The following is a 14,939-nucleotide window of genomic DNA, read 5'->3' on the forward strand; positions in this document are numbered from 1 at the left end:
ATAGCTAAGTAGCTGTCCGAAATTAACGGTCTGCAATTTAGATTAAGTGCCTCTGGGTGCGGATACTGATTAAAAACCTAACTCCTCCCTGGCCAGGATAAATTCGTTACTACAACATCACACCTCGTCCCTTTCTTGGCATTCAGTGTCGCTGTCTGTCTGGGTGGGTCTGAGCATCTTCATGGCTAACGAGCGGCTAGCTCGCAGCAGCCAGGCTGTGCTGGCGGCTGGGCCTCCTTCGCAGGGTTCCCTCAGCGGTGGTCTGAGGGCGACCTACATAAAAGCGACTACGTGCTCGGTGTGCCTCCTTACGAGCTCGTTTCGGGGTGTCTCAAGTCTTTACCTGCTGATTTTTTGGGCGAAGGCGCGGCGTTCAGCCATGGCAGTGGCCGCTGATGTGCTTTAACGAAATACCCAGGCAGGCACGCAGGCAGCAGGCTCCGGTTTCCACTCACTCACTACGGCCACAGGGAAAACGGGCAAACGGGAGAATGGGATCGTTACCGTAATGACCGTAATGATGTGCAACAGAACACACCCAATGAAAAGCTCCTGCGCACTTTACTATGAGGACTAAAGCTACACAGCTGGGCAACCTAATTTGAAGATTTTACATTATATCCAACCTTATAAACGCCATTTACACTTGCATTGGTAAATGCATTGGTATTGAAAGATTTGTTGATCAGGTGGCATATGCATACATATTTTGATCTGCATTTGACCAGATTTTCCCAATTCCTAAATTAGTAATAGAAAATTTAAATCTCCTTTAAAGAGAGTTGATGATAAAACTAGGACTGCAACTAACAATTGTTGTGATTCTCGATGAATCTGCTGCGTATTTTCTCGGTTATTCACTAAACCATTTTGTCTGTATTTGCCAAAAAAAAAAAAAAAAAAAAAGTGTCCAGAGAGTCCAAGGCGATATCCTAAAAATATTTTGTTTAGTCTCGCCACCCAAAAATTTACTGTCATGTATGACATAGAAAGGCATAAAATCCTCATATTTGTGAAGCTGGGACAGCAAATGTTTTGGTATTTCTGCTTAAAAATGACTCTAACGATTATTTATTTTTATCTACATAGTTGATAATTAATTTCCTGTTAATGACTAATCGATTCATCGTCTAGTCTTTGCTCCGGGTTAAAGTTGCGTTACATTTTTATTTGTTGCTAGAGGTTTTTACATTTATGTTTCCATTTATAAACTAACATAAAAAGCTGAAGAAAAATAGCCGAATTCCACTAACCACTTGAAATAAATAAGTCCATCTATTCAGCATGATTGTATCTCCTTAATTGGTCAAATTCATACACTGGTAAATGTTTTGGGTTTTTTTTTTTTTTTTCTTTTCGTGATGTGTTAGTCACAGATAAATAGAGGAACTTATTTTTAGATGTCCATCAACGCAGCATGGTACTAACAGCAGTGTAATGCGGAAAACTACTTAGAAGTGAGGCGACGAGAGGCGGCAGAGATACTGATCTTGATTCTTAATCGCGGCACCGGCTTTATACAACACAGAGCGCTTGTTTTGCTGCCAGGCATAACCCAAGCAAGCGGAGTATTCATTTGAGACGGGAAACGCATTCGACTCCGCCCGCCTAGGCTACTTTGATTTATAAATCGAGCCACTGAGACCAGAAGGCATTGTCCTCGCCTTGGTCCCGGCGGAAACACCGCGAGATCACCTGACTTGACTCCTCTACTTCCTCAAAGTGTAAACATTGGCAATCGCAGGGCAGTGTTAAGCTGCAGAGCAAGTCCTGGGCGGTGGAACTATGTGTTAGATTAGCCGCAGAACACAATGTGACGTTTGAACCTTTGTACGGAGCCACGGAGCGGCTGTGAGTGGAGAACAGCCGGATCGAAGAAGCTCAAAGGTAACGTGGTACTCACTGCCAGCTGTGGGTACATTACATTTAGTTTTTAATTGTGAAGTGATACTGCTACACCCGACTCTGTAAGCCCGTGTGTGTGTGTGTGTGTGTGTGTGTGTGTGTGTGTGTGTGTGTGTGTGTGTGTGTGTGTGTGTGTGTGTGTGTGTGTGTGTGTGTGTGTGTGTGTGTGTGTGTGTGTGTGTTTTCACTGTGTACCAAGGCTTGTATGCTGTGTGGGTATGGGTTCCATCCCTTGCTGGTCCAAATGGAGAATAAAGGGAGCGACGAGGTGGAAAAATTGAAGACAAAGTTCTTGTCAGTGTGGCACAATGTGAAGTACAGTAAGTAATTTGCTTGAAGCCACACAAACACACACAAACACACACACACACACACACACATACACAGCCCTGCTACCCATGCTTAGTCCTCTGTGTCCACTTTGCTCTCATGCATTATTGCAGGGCTGTTTTGACCTGTCAGTATAGTCCACATTACTTACATTCTTGACTAAATTTGAATTTGTAGGTTGCTTAAATTGGAATTCGTACAATTTAGATATATCAACAATAACATGGACTGTGGACTGTGGACACTGGACACAACCCAAATAAAAACATGAGGCAGAATTCAGTGAGACAAGAACCTACTGCTGTTGAGTCAGACCTTAAAATAGTTCTTTGTCATACTGTCCACACTAGTTTGTGTGTATTCTTTAAGCTCACTAAGACTCAAGTTTCTGCTGTTTCTGCTTACTTAAAAAAAAAAAAAAAGATGGTCATTCTGTTCCTTTACTGTAACAGGAAGTGGAGAAATTACAGAATACTTCTGGTAGGCAGGAGCCTCGGCCCTTAGCCAGAACATTGAATGTTGTGTGCTGTAGAATAGGTTTGCCAGTTAACAGAGAAATTAGGAAATCTCAGAGTTTTCTGTCTTTAACCATCAACAAAACCATAATATATTGTCTTTTCATTGCGTATCTTAGGTTGGGCTCTGAAATCCAAGACCTCATTCAGCAGAAATTCCCCAGTACTTCTTCTCGGGAAATGTTACCATTTCAAGGCTGAAGGTACAATGCACACACACATACTGTACATAACAACTGCTGGCAATTGCAATTAAAACATACACTTACATACACTGTCCATGCTGTGCAATGATGTTCACATCCTTACATCAGCAATTACTTTACCCTTCAAGATATCACAAAGAAGCATTGATATATATATATAGATATAGATATGTAATAAATACATAGAGTAAAACATTAACCAGCGCTTTATTCTTTTGATTATATTTAGTGGCAAGGACCAAAAATGATGATGACTAATTGGTTTAGTTCAGTATTAACTTGTTGGACCATTAACTAGGAAATCATTGTCTGAGTAGTTATTGTCAGACAATCACCTCTCACAAGAGTAAGAATCTTTTACAAATATTTAAAGTAAAAGAGGGGGAAAATATTTTACTTGTGTTACTGTGTTTTTTGGTTAATGTTTAATCTTGAAATTAACAATTGATTAACTTGAACTAATAGATTTATCATTTCCACGGTACACAAGATGAAAAAAAGTTAACTCCAAATCCTGATTTGATCCCACGGTCATTGGTTTGTCTCAGACGACGACAGGCTCGCAGATGCCTGCTATGAAGCCTCTGATGAGGACTTCATCATGGGGAACGTGGAGGCTTTCCGGAAGGACTTTGCGTCTCGAGTGTGGCTGACCTACCGGGAGGACTTCCCTCCGTTGCCCGGCTCCACCCTGACCTCCGACTGTGGCTGGGGATGCATGCTGAGGGCGGGACAGATGATGCTGGCTCAGGCGCTTATTCTGCACTTCTTGGGCAGAGGTGAGTGAAATGATGGTACCGCACCTGGGTTACAGTAACACGCCTTACATGGGTATAATGAGATGTATGAAAAGTGTGGACAAAAAAATGGCACAAGTGGAGTTTGATTCTTCTCAGTTCAAAGTCACAGCTGAGCACGTGGCAGTCGACAGTAGTGGGGGTCAGGACCCCCCCCAAGACAAATCTAAGGGGTGATAATATGATTAATGGGGTAGGAGAGAATACCAAATATATTTTTTCTTTACAAAATTATATTCATTTCTCTAGTCATTTCTAATATCTAGCAACGTTCTAGATAAGCTTTTTAGGGCTCTGAAAATCATTTAAACTGAGCAATCTGAGAAGGGATAATCCCGTTTGTTGAACTGCTCATAAGCTCTAAGCATATTAAACCACTGACGAAGTTTCACACATAGACATTGTTTCATTAAACAAGCTGCAAGGTTGTGGAACCCCTGATCTAAAGGTTAGAGAAGGGGGCTTCTGGCCGGAAGGTCAGCGATTTGAATCCTCAGAATAGCTGGAAAATTTTCGTCATGAAAAAGGACATTAGTATCCCAAACCTCTTATTTAACAGCCACTGTTGAAGTGCCTCAGACTAAAGGGAAGGGGAAGCTGCCAATGTGGCTGATATTAGGACACTTTTTATACTCTGCAGCTACAAGGTCTGGAGCAAAAGTCTCAATTTGATAATACAGAGACCTAAACGAGATGGATTAAGTGCATCAATTCAAATACTGTAGTCCATTTTGGAATGCACTGTAAACGTATCTCATATTAAGTCTCTCCAGTTGCAGGAAGCCAGACTTCCAGCCCATTTTGAGAGTTTCCTCAATCTCAACCTGAAACAGAAAGTTTAATTTAGTTGATGCACGCCATTTAAAATGAGTGAATTCCTCGTATCTTTTGTCTTGTGAGATCTTGTCTTGTCTCTCAAATGTCCTAGGCTTTATGGTTCCACATAATGAGATGACAGTGCCAGTTTAATGCAGTCATTTAGAAAACAATATTTAAAACTTGTTCTTCTGTCAAATCTAAAATATGTCACTGATGAAATATTTCTCTATAAAGTGACTAATGGCCACTTAAGGATATTTATTGATCAATTTCACTTTGATTCACTTTGGATCAAGGTCATTTTTTTAATGCCTTAGACTCTACTATGGACCATTTTATAGCCCGGGCCACTCCCATTCTCTCCGCCTTCGGCTCCCACCCTGTTTGCAAGGCTAAGGCGCCGTTAAAGTGAAATACTGGGACGCTGGAACTTCTAATTGAACAGAATTAAACATATTCTGTTACAGAAGTACACAAGGTTCTGTCAGTTTAAAGTAAAAACCTTGAATTTCACAAGTTCTGAAAGACTTTTTGCTCTTAATGGTGATGCTCTAAATGGAACTTTGATACATTAAATCATCAGGTTGAGACAGCCTTTAATTATTTTCCATTGCTGCTATCAGGTTTTGGAAACCTATAGGCTGTTCTTACACTAAAAGCAAGACTTTGATTTTATGTATACTGTAATTTTTCTATTTTTTAGTTGTGATGCTCTTCAACTTTCTTCAACATCTTTAATTAAATCCCATCTCTAGAAGTAGGGAGTTTTATCATAGGTGCTTTTGAGAAGGTTGCAGGAACTTCCTCTAAAAATCTGAGCTATTCTCAAATGGGGATTAATATTATTCAGCTCAAGCTGAAACTATTGTCCTGACGCCGTCATCACCCAGCATAAATGTTTAAAGATTTTGCCGAGAAACATGCCAAATAGTCTTATTAAAAAATGTGTCCACAGAAAGATAGGATATTGAGTCTCATGTACCATCAGTGATTTAAGAAATACAGTTCTTAGGCCTAATAACATTGCGACCCACAGACAATTTTAAAACATTACTTTGTTTTTGGTCTCTAATGTTGGTTGTAGCTGATGTTCTATACATGATTTTTTTTCCTCCACAGATTGGACCTGGTCGCAGGCACTGACACTCCAGCCTTTAGACACAGAGACATGGACTGCCACCGCAGCCAAACGTCTGGTTGCCTCTCTGGAGGCTTCTCTGCAAGGCTCCCAGGGGCCCTCTGATCCCGGATTACCAACCATGCCTCAAGCCCAGGCCCCGGGATCTGCGGAGGAGGCAGATGCACATGTGAAAGAGACGTACCACCGCACACTGGTGTCCTGGTTTGGGGACAGCCCCTCGGCTCTGTTGGGCCTCCACAGGCTGGTCCGCTTAGGCCTGACAATGGGGAAACAGGCAGGGGACTGGTATGGACCTGCTGTGGTGGCGCACATCCTCAAGTATGTGTAAAAAGTTTGATCTGAGGAAAAATAACACTTGTTACAATCTTGCATATTACTCACATCCACCCCACTTCTGTTTTTAATCACATAATGACTTAGTATTGCTTAGAGAACAACTAAGTTAATTTTTGTTATTGATTAATCTATAGATTAGGGTTTTTTAGTCACTCATATTCTTTCAATCTATTCTTTAATATGTATACAGAATGTAAAATGTGGTATTTTACATAGTCAATTATTATTAAATGAATAAATTAATTAGATAATCATTCAGTTTAACAAAATAAAATTTCTCTTGATCAACTGATCAGTTAATCATTTCAGCACTATTACTGTTAATGTCCCATTATTTCAACAAGAACATTGGGGCATGGATATGAAGAATATAAGTGAAGAGGAAAACCGTAGCAAAACATTGGATTAAAAAATATAGATATATGTGTATATATATCTATATTATATGTGTGTGTGTACAAACACACACACACACACATAATGATTTAATTACCTGAAATTAAAATAAAAAAAATCTTCAAATGCAGATAACAAAAAGAGACTGCAGGTTTTTTTTATAGCTCCTTGTTGAACTGTGCATATGTGATATGGCTGTTGTAAAATTATTACAATTACTGCAGAGTCTTGGCGTGGCAGTCCTGTGGCGGACAAAAGTAATTTGTGGTAATGATGCTTTAATTAGTGTCCACAGCACATTATATGTGTGTTTGCAGTATAATAAATGAACAAAAAATGTATAAACAATATAAACAACGTGCAGATAAATGAACTTAGTGCAGATGAGCTAGCGACTACACTAGCTGCCACTCAGTAATGTGTGTATCCACGACCTTGTGACTTTTTGCAAAGATGCTCGTAAATTTTAAGTCCGTAGCGTGTTATACCAATATAAATGGTAACAATGGTAAATATACCATTGTAAAAATATCTTTGAATAGATGCACTACTCTGACACCAGTTAACTCATTTTTAAATTAGTAATATCAGCATTTATAAGTTCATGATAATATATGAAGCCCTGATCTTTAAGTAGCTTGAGCTCCAGACATAAACTTCCCTCCCTCACCCACTTTCTCTTTCTTTACTCTCTTCTCTTTCTGCCTCTCTCTTAGGAAAGCTGTCGAGGAGGCGATGGACCCTGGCTTGGCGGGTATAACTGCCTATGTCTCCCAGGACTGCACAGGTATGAAAGATGAGCCTGTTGATGATAAAACAGGATACTGTGCACAATGCAACTGACACTTCTGCTGCTGCTGCTGGGAGGCCGTGGAGCTGCTAAGAGCGGTGGTGGCATGACTTTAACTATGTCTGTTCCCCAACAAACACATCCATTCCAAATGTATGACCAAGCACTTCAAAACTCTTTTTAACCTCGGCGACCTGTGTTAGGATTCATATTTGTCCCTCTCAATAGCCAGAGCAGGAGATAGCTGGTGTGAGAGCTAGTGTCTAGGTGTATTCCAAGTTGGATATTAGCGAGCCACTGATAGAAAATGGTAGTGACTTTAACTTGTGCACCATACACACATAATGTACATAATGGAATTTAGCGCTGAAAGTATTAATTGATTAATTAAATGTAAGCCTACAGAAAATTAATTGTCAGAAATTTTGTTGATCAATTATTAAACATTGAAGTCATTTATTACTAGTCATTTATTGAAAATGCTAAATATTTGCTGTTTCCTGCTTCTCAAAATGTTAAAATTAGCCGCTTTTTCCTGTTTCTTTTGAATGTAAATTGAAACATTTCTCTGTGGAATTGTGACATTTTACACACTTTTTCTGAAACTTAAGAGATTTAATGATTTATTGATTAATTGTGAAAATAACTGACAGTTTAACTGATAATGAAAATAATCATTAGTTGCAGCCCTATTGGAAGGTACATCCTGGGTATGGACATCAAAACTATATTCAAAAGGAGCAAAAACAGAATGAAACCATTTCTCAGGGGGATAGATTCAACCAAAAAGACACACATGCCAAACATAAGAAAGGAGCATAACCTATTTGTCAAAACATTAAATTTAAAGACACTTGTGATTTGTAACGAGAGAGATGAGGTGTACATAGGCAATTTTGCAGACAATTATGAGAAAAAAGAACTTTGTATCTCACAGAATCGTAAAGATATATTTAAAAAAGAAAACAGGAGTGCTACAGAAAATCAGGTCTGATTGACTGAGAGCCTGATGAACAGAAGGAATAGCTGATAGATTGATAGGGCAGACACAGACACAGACAAAATGACCTCCATCTGACCTTTGCGTTATTGATCCTCCACAGTGTACAGCGCTGATGTTGTCGATAGCCACAGGGCACCAACAGCAGGGCAGGCCTCCGCTGAGAGACCAGATGCCCCTCCTCCGCCACAGAACAGCCAACCAGCGTCTGCCCCCACCCTGCCAGACAGCCGAGCCGTCATCATCCTCATCCCTGTGAGGCTGGGAGGGGAGAAGATAAACCCTGAGTATTTTGACTTTGCAAAGGTGAGGCCTACATGTAGCCTAGGGTGGTTTTTAGAACTCTGTTTCAGTGAAATAAGTTTTAATTTTGTTTTTGATGACAAGGTTCTACGTGCGCACTCACATACAAAGCTGGTCAGTGGTAAAGATGAATTATACTGCAGGCTAATAGGATAAAAGAAAATGCTCATTGTGGTAAATGGTGAGTCTAAAATATCTGTTTTACAGTCACTGAAAATTTGTAGCCAGGCTTTTAGTCAGATATACTGTATGTTTCTCTGCCCTTCTCTGTTCATTTAGAGCATACTGAGTCTGGAGTACTGCATAGGCATCATCGGAGGGAAGCCCAAACAGGCCTGCTACTTTGTAGGATTTCAAGGTTAGTGCGAGCTTAATGGAAAACAGAGAAAGACACACAGAGAGAGGCTGGTGTGAATAGCAGATTATTTTGCATAATATACCCTTCTTATGTGAAGAGACAAAGTAAGTTAATGTATTCCTGTTTGCATGAGGAAAACGGAGAGGAGTGGAGATGGAATCAAGTGAAGCAGGGCTTACTTTATTCTCTCTGACCCATCAAAGCCTCACCCATTTATCACAAGTAAACCTCCCAAGTTGTAAGCTGTAATTGATTTCCATAGGAGGCACGCATGAAATTTCATCCGGCCCCAAAGTGAGCCACTCTTCATCACCTTCAGGAGCCGGAAGGAACCTTCAGTTGTACTTCTTGGCAGTCAATATTTACGCATTTACATTTTACCAATTTGAAATACAGTGGTGGATGATGTCTAAATGACAAGCAATACATTCTCCCTGCCAAGGCTCAGCTCGGCGCTGCATTTATCATATGCAAACGGTCTAATATAATTGCGTGTTTATAAAAGTAATTCCCCCACACACAAATTAAATGACAACCTCTTTTTGCGGGTGTAAAGAATGTGCTTGTACAAATGCATTTGATTATGCAGAATTTAATCCACCCTGGTGGATATTAAAAAGCAACAACCTTCTGGGAGGCATATTTGACGCACACAAGCCTAACAGTAGGCCAAGCGGGTGACTTTGAGCTACTCTGCATAGAAATTGGAGAGAAGCGCGTTTTTGTAATAATCCGATGTTTTTGAATAACTTGTCTTTTGTTTTGTCCTTGCAGATGACAGCTTGATTTACATGGACCCTCATTACTGTCAGTCTTTTGTGGATGTCAGCACCAGCGATTTCCCTCTCCAGGTAATGTGAAATTACACAGACGAGCTGACTGGGGACCCCAGTAATGTGAATTTAATAGTTTCTGTTAGTACTTAAGGGTATGAATCTTAAAGCAGCCCTCGGCCCAATTACCAGGTCCCTATCTGCTGATTTATTTGCTGCTCAGATGTGTGAAGCTGCCACTTAAGAGAAATACGGCAAATACCAGGATCAGGTACTACGAGCCTGAATATTTCAGGACCCATACATAAAAATCAGCACACGGCACTGTACAGGAACTTTGTTTTATGCTTTGGTATGCCGTGGTATACAATGTGACACCCACCAGAGTTGTAAATTTATGGATGCTCTGACAGCAGATAAATAGGATTTCATTCATCAAATGATGCAGAATACAGCTTATTTTGTGTTGACGCCGCCCTGGAGCGTACGTACGCCCCGCAGTTGCCTGGCCCCTTCAGCTTGACGAATATTTTCAGGTGTGTTTTGTCTCTCTTTCTCTAGTCATATCATTGCCCCTCACCAAAGAAGATGCCTTTCAGCAAGATGGACCCAAGTTGCACCATAGGTTTCTACTCTAGGAGTAGCCAAGACTATGAGAGAATCAGCCAAGAGCTGTCTAAGGTGGGGAGTGCTGCCTAAACACAGGATGCCCTAAATACTCCACAAATGCCACAAATTTTTTTTTTTTAGTCCTTTCAGAAAAAACTATTATTTCTTATTTTAATACCACAATATACTAAGTCTGTTTTGTGTACTAGCAAATGTTTGTGTCAGTACAACAGAAGTTGACCAGTAGGTGGCACCATTTAGCCATGAATCTGACTCACTTCTCACTTGCTTACTTAGTAGTCAGCAGATTGGGTGGATGTTGCAAACCAGTCTTCCCTCCTTAAACTTATCATGCCTCTGCTTAAAGGACTCTTTTTTTTTTTTTATGTATTAAAATTAACAGAATTTCTCTAGTTGCAACCTGAGAGAGAATCTGCTTATTGTTATGTAAAGTGTTGAAATTCAACGTAAGCTGCTGTGAGATGTACAGTATGGCAAACGCTAGCGCTCCTTTGAAACCACGGGCCTGTTGTTGTTCCAGGTGCTGCAGCCATCAGCGAAGGAGAAATACCCAGCGTTCACTTTCGTGCAAGGCCGTGGCAAAGATTACGACCTGTCGGTGGGCCTGACCCCAGAGAAGAGGGAATGGCCCTTCATCCGTGACCCAAGGAGGACGGTCACCACTGCTGGGGACTTTGTGCTGCTTTGACGGCACTGTTTAAAAGACTAGTGACAGGGAACTCCCTCTTTTTTGAGATTCAAACTCCTCAGTATCCAGAGCCTGGACTAAATGTTTTTAACTCTTTTAAACAACAGTGATTCAGTTTATTCAACCTTGAAACTTTGTTGGTGTGCAGTTTTAGACAAAAATGCTGCTAAGTGCTTGGACTTGTGTTTGTTGCCTGGCAATGTGAGCGTACTGAATAATTTGTCAGGAAGCCTTGGGGCCTTTTTCGGTGCTCTGCTGAATTTAATAACCCGAAATTTTCATATATCCATCTAGAAAAGAACAGCATTTATGGGAACACTATTCATTTTGCACCATTATTTGTATTTCTATGGACTTCAGACAAGATGTCGATAGTGACTTTATCAACACGCTAGATTTTGGGAGATTTGGTAAAGGGTTGTTCTGCACCTTACATCATGTTGAGGTCTTAAAGGGATTTGCTTATACTGATCGCTAGGTCCAAGTCAGCACTCCCACGTCGAGCTGCTATCCGAATTCAAGGCTAAGTGTCATAGAGGAGTAGTAACTATGACTAAAATCAGTGTTGGCCGGCTTTAAAATGTTTTCAAAGGACTACACCTATAGTATTTAGACAGTTTCTCAAGTTTGGTTAGCAGTAGCCCACAGAAGCGTGGTAAAAGCCTTAATTAATATGGGCCAAGGGCTTTCTGAAGATAGACAGAGCTAAGTAACTTTGACAAACTTCTCTACTAAAGACATTTCATCAAACAAGATGAATTCTTCACTCATCTTAATGGTTTTGTAATATGATATGATTTGATGTCTTGAGTGCTATTAATTTTGGCTGAGTTATGCATCGCAGTGAAAGTGACCAGCGGTAGCCAGAGAGTTTGTCAAAGAGACAATGGTGTTTTGTGCTACACTTCACCAAGCACTCCCTGTTATTAATAACCCTTTAAAATGGGATGCTTTGGATGTATTCGTATGTACTGTATATACACTACTGGTCAAAAGTTTCAGAAAAAAACCCATTTTTCTAGTTTTTATAGAAACTCCAGCAGTTCAAGTCCATTGGAAAACCTTAAATGGTGCAAAGGCAAGTGGTAAACTACTGTGAAAAAAAGGTTTAGGTCACCAAAAACTGAAAAATCATTTTAAACTTCATATAAAACGGGCCTTTTCAGGGATCGAGTAATGGGTTATTTTAAAGCTTTTTGTACAGGAAGGGAAATAAATGAAGCCTTGAAAGTTAATGCAAACAATTCCTACGGCTGTCCCAACTTTTGCCGATTACTTACAAACCCCCTGTCTGTACAAAGGCAATGTTGGAACAAACTGTTTTATTACACCCTCTGATGCATTATTAGGACGATACAGTACTGCAGGAAGTAGTACTGTATTTTTCCATCATAATGTCGAGGAAAAAGGCAATAACAACGGAAGCCAGACAAAATGGTCAGGGGTTCATTCTACAGCAGGCCAATGACCCAAAACATTAGAAGAAAAGAACTAGAAGGTGGCTTCACATGATGGAAGACCAGCACAGTGTCCGGACTTAAACCCCATCGAGCTGGTTCGGGATGAACTGGACAGAAGGTAAAAGCCAAGCAACCTGCAAATGCAACACATTCGTGGGAACTTCTGCGAGGGTGTCGTGACAAACTTTCCAAACAACGTTTGACTTCCATTGTAGAAAGAACGACACGATTGTGTTCGGCTGCTGAATGAGTCAGAAAATTTAGTTCAGCGAGAAGATTCCATGAAAATCTTTTGTTTATTCGTGCTGTGTTTTAATTTCACAAACACTGAGACACTGAATTGTGTAAATTTAAAGAACAGCTGGAAAAATTGAGGTGCTCTAAAACGTTTGACCGGTAGTATAATTATCTAACACACATTTAAAACGGCAGCTGAAGTCAAATGATTAAAAAAAACACTCTTAAACCAGATTTAAAGGAATTGCAGTATAGGGACAGATACTTTATCAACTGTCCAATCATTATTATTTGTATTTTGTGTACAATTAACAATTTTGGCCAATTATTTCAAACCACTTTTGAGAGATTTTCTAACATTTCATTTTATGTGTCTTAATATATGTCGTTTTTTTCCAATTCTATTCTCTAGCAGCAAGTGACTAAACGATCCATTGCTGTTTTTACAAAACACTTTTACAATAAATATACTTTAATAAACTAGAGGTGAAAAAGCACACTATAATACATGTTAAGCTACAAAACCCATGCACTTTGAGTCATCACTTCAAAAACACTTAGGTATTCCGACTGCTGAATCGTTGTCATGTACTTTCATTCATCACAGCATCTGCATGTCTGTAAGTTAACTTTCAAAAATGAATCTCTGCAATCTAAAATGTTTTTTACCCTGCTGGGTGGAAAAGCTGAATAAAGTAAAACTATGTGACTTTCTCAGTCGGCTTTCCTCCTCTGGGTGAACTCAAAAGGATCTGAAGTGACTCTGGAAGAATTTAAAAAAAAAAAAAAAAATAGTTTGTTTCATTTTCTGTGCCTGATACGAACCTCAGTGCTGTGCTGAAATGTATTCAATCCCTTTCTCTCCCAGTCAAATGTAGTAGATTAAAACTAATCGTACGTGCTAACCATCTCTACAGCCCATTAACCAGGGACCGGAAAAAATGTGACCCAGTGACACTGGCAGCAATTGTGTTCCTCTGTGAGGAAAAGAAAATATCCTTGTGTGCAAAGCTCTGTTACCATGGATAATCTGTCTGTTGCCCCCTTAGTTTGAGCTATGCTGGACTGTTTTCCTGTACAATACAAATTCTTGTATTATGATGAGCCGTGCTTTTTAAAGGAGGAAACGGTCCCTTCTGTGGGGGGGGGGCCAGGGCAAGGGTGAGGATGGATGGATAGAAAGGGAGAAGAATCCTTCATCTGTTCTCTTCTGTAACACAGGAAAAGCAACGGCAGAGCACATAAAGGCATCATTTAGATCCCCTGTCTGATCTGTGTGTTCGTCCATGTTTTTTTTTTTTGTTTTTTTTTTTAAGTTGACGGCTGACCTGCTGTGTGGACAAAGCGGGAACATCAAGTGTGCAGGAGCAAAGGACCGGTGAAATTCTTCAGCTTTGGAAGATGGAAAGGAAGACGAGGGGTTGAATGGACAGGAGGGGAGGTGCAGCGAGGGGATGGCACATTTGGGGATTTTTGTCAGGAACATGAAAGGGCATTTGTGCTGGGGGGCACAGAGCACTCCGAGGGTCGACTGTGTTCTCCATGTATTTACAGGGGGTGTATGAATATTTGATTAATGACTCCCAGGCTCAGGGGAAATGAAATGAGTGAGTGGTTCCTTTACAAAGCAAGCCGATCATACACACACAGACACAAACACCATGCCCTGCCGTTTAACCCAGCTGCCTGAAGTGTCATTTACATTGCAGATTCCTGAAAATGTAATCTGCACCAGTCCATCAGAGTCATTCCTCTGTTCCATAGTTGGATGGGTGGGGAGTGTTTGAGAGGGCGGTGGACATATAGACACAGAGACGCCCGATAAAGATTTTTTTTTTTTTTTATGTCATCCAAAGGAGGACATTGCTTTTGGAAAAAGTGACCAAATAAGGATAATACCTGTCTTTGGAATAAACCCCACCCTTCACTGGGGCAACGAGACCTTTGGGACAGTATTCACAAACCAAAGCTGTGATCTGTGAGCAGCCAGATGAATCCTGATACCAAGATAAGCCATTGAAGTAATTTAGGTTCGAGTTGTTCTAAAAAATGAAAAAATGGTAGAGGAAAAGAGAAAACAATACAATAATAAAACGTTTCCTCCAATCTACGGTTGTAATCAGATATTTAATTTATTTTGTCGACACAGTCTTGACAAACCTGTGAAAACACTAACTAGCACAAAAGAAGCAGAAAAACGTCTGCAAAAAAAAAAAATGTTTGGATATAATTGGAAAAACAAACAGTAACAATAC

General features: G+C 40.2%; 2 protein-coding genes across 20 annotated transcripts in view; one reads left to right on the top strand and one right to left on the bottom strand.

The window, feature by feature from the left end:
- dock7 (dedicator of cytokinesis 7) overlaps window positions 1-1,487 on the bottom strand; it is a 51,778-nt gene extending 50,291 nt beyond the window's left edge. For 17 of the 19 annotated variants that reach the window (XM_040128486.1, XM_040128485.1, XM_040128483.1 and 14 more), the window contains exon 1: window positions 344-518. In XM_040128486.1, coding sequence (XP_039984420.1) covers window positions 344-381 — 38 coding nt within the window. In that variant the 5' untranslated portion in view covers window positions 382-518. The other 2 variants (XM_040128476.1, XM_040128475.1) reach the window with 2 other exon arrangements.
- A 181-nt stretch (window positions 1,488-1,668) lies between these two features.
- On the top strand, window positions 1,669-13,398 carry atg4c (autophagy related 4C, cysteine peptidase). Its single transcript, XM_040129495.1, has 11 exons — window positions 1,669-1,887; window positions 2,105-2,225; window positions 2,870-2,953; window positions 3,505-3,735; window positions 5,692-6,031; window positions 7,162-7,232; window positions 8,339-8,541; window positions 8,818-8,896; window positions 9,671-9,747; window positions 10,231-10,350; window positions 10,820-13,398. Exons 2-11 carry the CDS (start codon window positions 2,111-2,113, stop codon window positions 10,985-10,987), a joined length of 1,488 nt encoding a protein of 495 aa, XP_039985429.1. The 5' UTR covers window positions 1,669-1,887; window positions 2,105-2,110; the 3' UTR covers window positions 10,988-13,398.
- The last annotated feature ends 1,541 nt before the right edge of the window (window positions 13,399-14,939 follow it).

The sequence above is a fragment of the Xiphias gladius genome, chromosome 6, assembly GCF_016859285.1.
Source record: "Xiphias gladius isolate SHS-SW01 ecotype Sanya breed wild chromosome 6, ASM1685928v1, whole genome shotgun sequence".
NCBI lineage: Eukaryota > Metazoa > Chordata > Actinopteri > Istiophoriformes > Xiphiidae > Xiphias > Xiphias gladius.

Coding starts and splice junctions, on each gene's coding strand:
- atg4c (XM_040129495.1), top strand. CDS start 2,111: ATGCTGTGTGGGTATGGGTTCCATCCCTTGCTGGTCCAAATGGAGAAT. Junction 2,226..2,869: donor GTGGCACAATGTGAAGTACA/GTAAGTAATTTG, acceptor TGCGTATCTTAG/GTTGGGCTCTGAAATCCAAG. Junction 7,233..8,338: donor TGTCTCCCAGGACTGCACAG/GTATGAAAGATG, acceptor GATCCTCCACAG/TGTACAGCGCTGATGTTGTC.